The sequence below is a fragment of the Aspergillus neoniger genome (genome assembly GCF_003184625.1).
Source record: "Aspergillus neoniger CBS 115656 unplaced genomic scaffold BO87scaffold_7, whole genome shotgun sequence".
In the NCBI taxonomy this organism is placed as follows: domain Eukaryota; kingdom Fungi; phylum Ascomycota; class Eurotiomycetes; order Eurotiales; family Aspergillaceae; genus Aspergillus; species Aspergillus neoniger.
Window position 1 is genome coordinate 711967 of NW_020291135.1, and position 9781 is coordinate 721747.

General features: G+C 49.3%; 2 protein-coding genes across 2 annotated transcripts; one reads left to right on the forward strand and one right to left on the reverse strand.

The window, feature by feature from the left end:
• Positions 1–346: 346 nt before the first annotated feature.
• Positions 347–1764, forward strand: BO87DRAFT_374171 (ribulose-phosphate 3-epimerase RPE1). Its single transcript, XM_025622726.1, has 3 exons — positions 347–920; positions 996–1247; positions 1415–1764. The coding sequence occupies exons 1-3, from the start codon at positions 678–680 to the stop codon at positions 1676–1678; spliced, it is 759 nt and encodes a 252-aa protein (XP_025482618.1). The 5' UTR covers positions 347–677; the 3' UTR covers positions 1679–1764.
• A 214-nt stretch (positions 1765–1978) lies between these two features.
• Positions 1979–3754, reverse strand: BO87DRAFT_374173 (uncharacterized protein). Its single transcript, XM_025622727.1, has 2 exons — positions 3087–3754; positions 1979–2982 (listed from the first exon to the last, which is right to left on the reverse strand). The coding sequence occupies exons 1-2, from the start codon at positions 3300–3302 to the stop codon at positions 2287–2289; spliced, it is 912 nt and encodes a 303-aa protein (XP_025482619.1). The 5' UTR covers positions 3303–3754; the 3' UTR covers positions 1979–2286.
• Positions 3755–9781: the final 6027 nt, after the last annotated feature.

Sequence of the window (9781 nt, forward strand, 5' to 3'; positions counted from 1 at the left end):
GGTTGAGTCACCGGACCAGCGTGTCGGCATCGGAAAGGATGGTCACGACAGGGAGGATGGATGAACTGGACAAGGAGATGTGCACTACTGGTCAAGTGGATGGGCCAGTTCCCAATTGGGGTTAAACCCGTGACATGCATTGGGCGCGAGTCTCGACCGGGTGTTCAGGCACCCAGGCCCCCACCGGGCTGCAGCCAAGTCTTCCCCCCACGTGCAATCCAGGACCCTAGCCCTTATCGACGGGCAGCAGATTTCCCTTTTGGGTACTCCGGAGGGATTGAACTGACGTCGACAGGCAAAAACTGAATACTGCAAAAAAATGGCGGTGATATCAACATCCGGCTGACTTATGGCTCGTTGCCCTTTTGGCCGTGATGGAAGTCTCCATACTATTCTTGATATCCACTCCCGGGTGTGGCTCTCCCTTCCCACCCTCCCCCCATTCCTTTCACCGCGCCCCTCGTTCGTCGGTGACCCGTCATAAGAATAATAATTGTCCGTAACTATAAATCCGGTGCCCCTCCACTTCCTCCATCTCCGTTGGTACCGCATAATACCGAATCTTAAATAAAATAAATCCCTTCTTAAATCCTCTTCATATCTTCATCCCAGAAACCAATTAACCCTACTACCTACCTCCAAACCTCTTCTCTCCTCTCTATCTATTCTTATCCACCATGTCCCCGCCAGCTATCATTGCTCCCTCCATCCTGAGTGCCGACTTCGGCACCCTGGGCAGCGAATGCTCGACCAAGATCGCCCAAGGATCCGACTGGTTGCACGTCGACATCATGGACGGCCACTTCGTCCCCAACATGACCTTTGGCGCCCCCGTCGTCACCAAGATTCGCTCCCATGTTGCTCGTCCCACCGAACCCCACGGCAAGGGTACCTTTGACTGCCACATGATGATTCAGGAGGTGCGTCTGGCTCCCTTTCTACCATTATCGTACATGCCTCAATGAATTCCAAGCTCATGCTCATTCCCCATACAGCCCCACAAATGGGTCAAGGACTTCAAAGACGCCGGCTGTGATCTCTACTGCTTCCACTACGAAGCCGCCATTTCCTCCACCGCCGCTACCAGTCCCGCCGACAACACCACAACCACCAAGACCAGCCCCAAGGACCTGATCCGTTATATCCACGACGAGGGCATGCAAGCCGGAATTGCCATCAAGCCCGATACCCCTGTCGACGTGCTCTGGGATATTTTGGCGAATGAGAACGAGAAGGAACGTCCGGATGTGAGTTGAACCTACTACATCCCCATGATCTTCCCCTCATCGGCACATCTTTGCGGAGCATACCCCACATGCATATACTAGTCTACAGTGGAGAGAGATGCTGGTTAAAGTTCAAGCTACGGAGCAAGTAACAACATGCTAACGCTATCTCTCTTGGCAACTATCAGATGGTCCTGGTTATGACCGTTCACCCCGGGTTCGGTGGTCAGAAGTTCATGGCTTCCGAGCTGCCCAAGGTCAAAGCTCTGCGCGAGAAATACCCTAACCTCAACATCGAAGTGGATGGTGGCTTGGGACTGGGCACGATTGACCAGGCTGCTGAGGCTGGCGCCAACGTCATCGTTGCGGGCTCGGCCGTCTTTGGCGCTCAGGATCCCGCCGACGTCATCGCTAAGCTCCGCGAGACTGTTAACAAGTATCGCAAGGAGTAAACTGAAATGAATAATAATCCAATAAATAATAAGAATAGAAGAGGGGGGAAGGAAACCATAAACAAAAGTTTTCCGGTTCATGTGACACGATTTTCGTTGCGATCGCTCGCATTTCTTATTTGTTCTTTGCGTTTTCTAGCTTCTTCCTGGCGCCTTACAGAATTCTCATGGGCCCTTGTTCGGGTGTTTTCCCTGTCGACATGTGATGAGCGAAAAAGGGTCAAAGAGTATTTGATCGGTTACGGGCGGATGATGCGCGTTCAGGCATATTTAGAAGGTTATATGGGTTGGGTATACGGATCGGATAGAGTAGGTAGACAGCGGGATCATCAACTATGTATGTAATGGGAAACGAGTCCAGTTCGAACATATACAGCATTGAAAGCAAGTTACAAAGAAAGAAATAAACAGCAAGCAAACAACAGTAAAAGCTGGTATCTTTACAGGGAACGAAGATAAACGGTAAGAGTTTCGCGATAACCGAAACTAGGACGCTTGAGTCGTATTCGTCGTCTCAAAATGAATGCAACCGCAAAACCCCGGCCGTTGACTTTGGCAGCCCGCGCTTTCTGTCGACCGGGGTCCCATCCTGGGTTTCACCACCAATCCTACTCTTCTTCGATCGTCTCCTCCTGATCTGTCCGCGCCGCATTATCCTCCCTCAAGGATTTGAGAAGATCCTGTTGACCCCCGGAAATAGACTTCCGCAAGTCCTGTGCAACTTTTTCTTGTTCTTCTTTGGATGTGGCGGATATGATGGAGCCACGGTGGTGCTGAACCATTCCTAAAGCTTCAGCAGCATCAGCATGAAAATTAGCAGACGACTCTGCAGCTACCTCGGGCACGAGAGGCGGCCGCCTAGGCTTGCTAGCCTGAGTATCGGGAGCAGCCTCGTTCCCACGTACAGTATCTTCCTTGCCTGCCTCGGACTGCTCGCCAGCCGCAGGGGTCTCTTTCGGAGTCTCTTTTTGTTCTGTAACAGCCGGGGTAGGTTCCTTTGCTGGGGTAGGTTCCTTAGCCGGGACAGGTTGAGTGCCGCTACCCTTAGCTTTGGCAGCGGCCTCCCCGCTAGCCTGGCGCATAGCAGCCGTGATGGCAGTGTCTTTCGGGGTCTCTTTGGAAGGGGGGCTTTGAATCTTGATTGTGCTCTGTTTGAGGGTAGTGGGTTCGGGGGTGGGGGTAGATGCGGCCGAGGGGGGTGCGATCGGAGTACTAGTAGCGGGAATACTGTCGATGTCTTCGACACTGTTAACCTGCATCCTCAGCTCACCATACTCATTCCATTCTTCAACTTGCTCCAAGTCCTGTTGTTTGAAGGATGTTAGCTGGTAGTCCCCCGTCTATATTGTGCTTCCGTCGCTAGTAGCCACCTAGCCTCTCTGCGCTGGGATGAGGGAGGAATACGTACTCCGACAACAGTGCCGAATTTCACCAAGCCAGGGAGTTTCTTGCCCTTGGAGCGACGGCCCCAGAGCTTCCTGGCTACTTCGTCCGTGGCCACATCGATTGCGCGGAAGGGGAGCTTGTTGGCTTTGAGAATCGTCTCCAGGCGTGCCGTTGCGGTGACGATATGGGACGACCCCGCAGTCAGGGAGGTGTAGAGATAGAGGGTGGGATCGGACATGTTGATGTACAAGGAGAGATAATCCGATCGTAGGGGTGAAGAACGGGGAAAAAACAGATGGTGGATGGCGAAAGAGAGTATATCGAACGGAGAGAGTGAGAGGAAAGTATTAGGACGAGGATGAGGGGAAGAAGACGAGGATGACGATCGCTTTTGATGGAGGCCCGCTTCCCCTTTTGCAGCAGCGCGACGGCGCGCCTTCCCGATTGTTCTTTCTTTTTTAAGGGGCAGAAAAGTGAGGGAACTGCGCTTCACCGCCGAATGACGTGGCTTCCTGAGGCCAGCGAAAGATAGGTCACGTGGAATGGTGGTCCATGCAGTTTCGAGTAGATTATTGGAAGAGAGTAAATTGACAGAAAATGAATTAATTATTGGATTGACCCTTTCATTGTCTGGTGAATATATTCAGCTGGAAAGAAGGTGGAGGATGCGGCGCAAAGAGGCAAGAGTCGACCCTATATAATCGGCCCTAGTGATTACAGACTAATGTCATGACAGCCTCTTTGCAATTGTGGGGGATCTGATTCCAGGGTGGCAATCTGACGTCAGTGCATCTTTCTCGTCACTATCTCACAAAAGAACTATGGTCCTTTCTTCCTCATTTTGTACCAACTACACACCAGGCTTTTCCTCCACTCTCCTCTCGGTACCATCCGACCTCTTCTCCACCTTCGATCGGCTGCTTCCAAGGTCATTTTTCTCGCGCTTTTGCCTGCGCAATGGCAGGCCCCGAGTCGACACTCCAACTGAAAAAGTGGGTGCAGTCTTCGATTGTCGCAAGATAAGTGGCACATCTGATGTCACGGTCCCATTGATCGTACAGGGCCCAAAAGTGAGCTATCGCAGTTCCAACGGCCCATGACTTCATCGTCTAGCTGTTCGCCAGCTCTCTTGCAAATCTTCAAGCATTGTCGCTGAACCAATTTTGTCTCAAATCAATACAATGAAACGTCTGCCGGTGAGTGCACGAAGGTTTGCATATGGCCCGCGTGAGTTGCATATGTCGACTGGCTGCGTATATGATGCAAGTGTAGAAGAGGCCAAGAAGCATCCGATATGCCTCAACGCCTGTTTGGTATGGTGGTATGATTGTTGCGCAATGACCACATAGCTACGCCGTTGGAGACGGCTTCGAGGAGGGCTGCAGAACACTACTTCACAGGGATTGGAGCTATAAAATACCATGTAGATGGTGGCGAGGTGGGACTACTTGAACGTCAAATCTACTAAAGTACGCCCCTATCAGATCGGCAATCTCACAAAACATGGATTTTTTTCTGTCGCGTATTGTGTACTATATTAGATTGGCAGTCCCGGTCCCTTGGACTTGCCTTCGAGACAACTTCGCCAGATTGTTTCTCCCATCATCCCTCATAGTAGCCGGTGTCTTTCCCCAGATTTACCTCACCATCAGCTCTCGGGTGAGCCCTCTCAACACCCACCATTGACGAGCAACACGGCTCTTATAGTTGTGCATAGAGCCGTTTCATGTACCACGAAGTACTCCGTCACTTCAATACCAGGCAATAACCAATGACCTGATAACCATGCACATTAGTACGGAATGAAGTGAAAAGATGTCATAGTATTATACATATTCGTGCATTACTAGTACTAGCATGATGACGCTGACGCCTCCAATCGCTGCAGTCGACACCATGAATAAAGTTGAAAATGCTTTGAACATAACACCGAGGCCCCCGAACCAATCGAAATAGTGTTTCCACAACGAATTATATGGTGGTAAGGTAGGACCGCAGGTATAGTGCGGACATCGAAAGGATGTCACAAATTCGATAGAGGCCTGTTATCATGAAAGAAATACCGATTGTCCCCCTTGCGAACTCAAGAACTCAATCGAATTTGCAAATGGCGAAGATTGCGAGGATTATTATAAGATGGCCGCAAGACAATAAAATATCGAAATGCTAGAGTCTGAGGACCTTATGCAACAGGAAGAGCCAGCTTTTGAAGATATTTTTCCGAAGTTTCGGTAGAAAAGTCACAGCGACATCGCCTCATGAAGTGACTTGCCTCCAGAACTGATTGAGGGTCTGTATTGGTGTTATCAACTGTCACCCTTTTAGATAAAACGAAGACTTTTGAATAAATTAAGCTTATCCGATTCTCCTGATGCCAGAGTTCCGCTAACATTTGGAAGTAGAAACGGAAGGATGCAGACTATTCTAGTAGTAACAACAGCCAGAGCTATCTGAAGTAACAGCCTGATGATGACTGCTCCGATGGTATTATCGACGTACCTGCCTATTTTCTACTCTTATCACCACACTGCAAAGTATACCACAGTGTATGCCATCACAACCTCACCATTTGCCTACCGAAGCGAATGTGACAATATGAAAGCATACTGATTTGAATCAAATGCAGAGTAATGTGGCGCAGATGTCGACATCAACGCGGTGGCAGAAATACTGTATCAAACTTCCTTGTGAAAGGGACAGTGTCGCGAAGACAAGCGAGAATAGCCGATGGCCAGTCTAGAACCGCTTGAGCTAAAAGAATGGTACCTCTCCTCCAAAGTCTTGCACCTCGTACGTGGCTGAGGATTACTCGGCGTACAGAGTACTCATCATACTAGCTACACCGATCTGCAAGGATCTATCTGACAACTAGAGCTGACAAGTCTAGCCTAGAGATGCGCCATTTGGCGTTGCAACGGAGCATCACCACAGCCACTTGGACGAAACAAGGCTCAGCGGTTAATCCTTCAGGCAATGCGAGGCTTAGCAATAAAGCAGCAAAGCAACGATTGAGGAAGTGAGACCATCCACAAATATTCGACTTGTTCAGCCGCGTCATCATGGAATTTTCAATGTGGGATCCAATCAAAGACACAGATTCGGCCCAGGGCATAGAATGCCGTTGCCTTTGGCGGTCATAGCACCCATTCAGGCGAGGACAACGAGCTGATATTTGGCCCAGCGGCTGGCTAAACGCCGTTCCAGACTCGCTTTTGAAGGACGCCCAGGCCTGCCTGTGGCGGGCTGTCCGAAACTTGGTGAATTGCACGTATAGGCAGTCCTTCCTAGCTGTCAATACACAGAAGGATCGGCCCAAACAAGGATAACTGGTGTTCGTATCAGCATGGATCAATCGGCCAGATCATTTGAAACATACCGAGCGTTCAGATGCCCTGGCCAACCGGGCCTACGCAGTCCCAGCCAGTTGGTGGGCTTCATGAGATCTCACACATCGAGGGTTGATCTCGCCTCTTCTGTCCCGTCTTCCAAGCCATTATCGTTGCCCGAATCTCCAGTCTCAACCCATAGCCTGACTCGATCACATCCTGAAAAGGGATCGAGTAAGGCAGAAAACTGACTAATTAGGACTGGTTGGGCATGGGCGGCAGCCGTTTCCGATCACCCCAGCGAAGATGTTGTCATAGTGGTTTCAAGTAAGATGATAAGTTTAGCCTTTTGGCGCGAAAAAAGAGGTGGGTGTTGGTGACCTAAGTAACTAGTAGACTAAGTGCAGTGACCTGAATCCTTTCGACCGTCCGCGTTTCTATGGGAAGGGCGGGTGGCCCAACAGCTCCGGCCTCAAATCTTAAATGATTCGCTGTCAGTTGCAGTTTGGCAAGATAGCGCCAACCGGGCGTACCATGGAACCTTCCAATGTTCGGTAACTGTCCCAAGTCTAGATACTTTCCCCTTTCGACCCGAAAAAATAATAATTATAATAATAATAATTGAAAACCCAAACAAAAATAACAAGCAAACAGACACAATCACCAACTACCTAACTACTATTTCTCAGGGATTAAAATGTCAGCTTTGCAAGGTCCTTGGTTCGGAAATAAGTTGGCGTGACAACTGCCCAAGTCAGGCATACACTAAAACCTGGAGAGAGGAAAGAGAGAGACAGAGAGAGAGGAGGCGGGATTCTCAACCCAAAAACTTTCTTCCCTGCTTTTTCCACCATCAACCGGCAGCACACACTGCTGCTGTATGCGGATCCTGCATGGAATCACAGATGGTACGAACTAGTGGACCACTTTGAAAGCCTTTTCCAGCCTATCATCCCACCCCCTTCAGGGAAATTGGACGATCACAGAACGTCTAGCGGGCCCGCCGATCCCCTGGCCCATCGAATAGGGGTGCTTTGCTACCACCGACCATGACGCCCACGGAATAGCGTCACGCATCTATTTTTGTCCCCATGTCGTTTTCTGTTCTTTCCCCTCCCTTTCATCCATCATTATCATCATCATCGCTTCTCCAGACAACGCCCAAGTCGATCGGGGCCAAGGCACGAAAAAGTACCTGCGTACTAAACATAATCTAAGAAAGCAGGCAGGCATCGATGAACATTGTCGCCCAGCTGGCTTCACTAACACTAACTAACTTACATCCTACAACAAATCTAGAATGTCCGCCTAAGACTTATCACAGTGCATTGGTGTGAACTGTGAAAACAAGTTGTGAGCGCAGCGAATGCTAGCTAGCTAATAATTTAGTTTAGTTTGTTAGTTCCATCAACTTGTCATTTGATGCCAGCCAGGAGGAGAGGACCGTATGATCATCATCTCCATTGTCTCCATATACTTAGTTTCCAGTTGTTCTATACTAGGTAGTTGCTTTCTATTCATCGCTTTGACTTTTTCTATCAATGCATTCTCTCTGCTTATTTCCGGTAGCCGACTCATTCCCGCTCCTCCGTACTGGCTGAGAAAATTGTCGCATTGTTGCATAGTATCTTACTCTTACTCTCGGATGCGTGAAATGAAATTGCTCGTGAAATCCCGTTGTTCCCGGACTTGGTGCTATATTTGGTAAGGTAGGTAGTGATCCGTAGTTACTTATCGCCCTCCACTTTCTGGAAGACGGGCTAAGGATAGGATTTCTTGTTTTGGTTGTAGAGGGGAATTTTAGTAGATACTTACATCGTATACTAAGTGGATGGGGATGGCTACTATTATTGACTAGATGGTAAGTATTCGTTATCGAAGTAGTTATCACGTGGTATGTTGGTACTAAGTATGGTCTGTCATCAGGACTCTACTCATAAGCTGTGCACTTGGTATTGCTATTCTTGGAGTTGCTTTTGATGGTGTAAGATACTAGTAGTTATCCTTTTGTTGTTATGATCATGATACTTTCACTGGCTTCGCTTGCTCTGGCGCGACTGGTTGAATACTACTCTTGTATACATAGTACTACTTTAGATCCGATCAGTGGCACTAGTACGGTGTTCAATATATACGATCTGTAACGGATTTAATTCTTGTCAATTAGAATATCGTGCTATCGCATTGTGTTTGCCTGCCAGCAACGATGTGTATTTCGCAGAGTAGCTGGGAGTTGGTGAAGAATGTGTCCGTATCGGACGATAGGAAAAATGGTGGGGGGGATGGGAAAACTGAAGCGGGATGAAGTCAGGAGGGGCAGAACTGGCAATGACGCAATTCATCGCCGACATACTACTATGCTCGATGCTGGTTGATCTGATTGAAAGGCAACAGCAATTTCCAGACTTCAACAAATTTCTCCCTCACCGATCGTGGGGTTGATTGTTGGTTGTTCACTACTACGAAACGGCCTCGGTGTTTGGATGCAGTCGAGGGGTAACAACTACTTTCCAGACCGACAAGACAGTAGAGAAGCCAAATTCGCCACCGGATTTACTCCGTAGAGTTAATGATTATTCCCTCAGTCGCTTTTCTTCGATACAGTGTCTAGATTGAGGACGAAGTGATGAATGCTTGAGCCAGTGTGCATGACTCACGGGTTCAACTCAATACCCCGCTGTTGCTCATACTGCGACGGTGTACTCCGTTCTGCCGACCAGCGAGGGCCGGAGATTCGACTGTCTTCGAGAATCGGCAAGAGGGGGATTTCCTAGAACAAATCCTCCACCCGCGCAGATTAAGCCGGAGACAACAGTGGAGTAGCAACTCTGCACACGAGTATCCCACGTATCTAGTCCCTGATTTCCCTGGCTATGTTTTCTTCATTCGGGAAGAGACACTATGAGCGCCGTCGGTCATTGGCTCGAGCCATGTTCAGACACGATAGCCGGTTCCAGAAACGGCGCTCTACCCGTTCGGGGACACACTATGGACTCCTACGGTGCAGTAGTCGATCCATAGTGGTCACTTCAACTCCGTAGTATCGTCATCGCTTGTTAGGCCTCAAAAAAGCGGTGACTCTGCAGTGGGCTCGTGGTGGGTGCTGGAACTCTGAAACAACGGTGGAGGAGCGGTTGACCGCCAAAAGCGCTTGCCTTCGGTGAGAGCATGAGGGGGGGGGGGGGGGGGAGCGCGTTCCTAACTCCTAAGCCATCATGATTTGGTTAGATTCTATCATCGTGTTGGCAGGGTGGAGGTGAAACGCCAGCACATAGACCACTCCATCCGCAGCAACCCTTAGTCACTTACAGCGTTCCTCGACTAACTCATTGAGTAAGTAGTAGGATGGGCTAGTTGATCCCATGGACCAACTGTTCTTCCTATCCCACCG

Bases quoted from the DNA above. Each gene is read 5' to 3' on its own strand.
- BO87DRAFT_374171 (XM_025622726.1), top strand. From the start codon at position 678: ATGTCCCCGCCAGCTATCATTGCTCCCTCCATCCTGAGTGCCGACTTC. The intron at 921-995 runs GTGCGTCTGGCT...TTCCCCATACAG, and splicing joins GCCACATGATGATTCAGGAG to CCCCACAAATGGGTCAAGGA. The intron at 1,248-1,414 runs GTGAGTTGAACC...GGCAACTATCAG, and splicing joins ACGAGAAGGAACGTCCGGAT to ATGGTCCTGGTTATGACCGT.
- BO87DRAFT_374173 (XM_025622727.1), bottom strand. From the start codon at position 3,302: ATGTCCGATCCCACCCTCTATCTCTACACCTCCCTGACTGCGGGGTCG. The intron at 2,983-3,086 runs GTACGTATTCCT...TTCAAACAACAG, and splicing joins AATTCGGCACTGTTGTCGGA to GACTTGGAGCAAGTTGAAGA.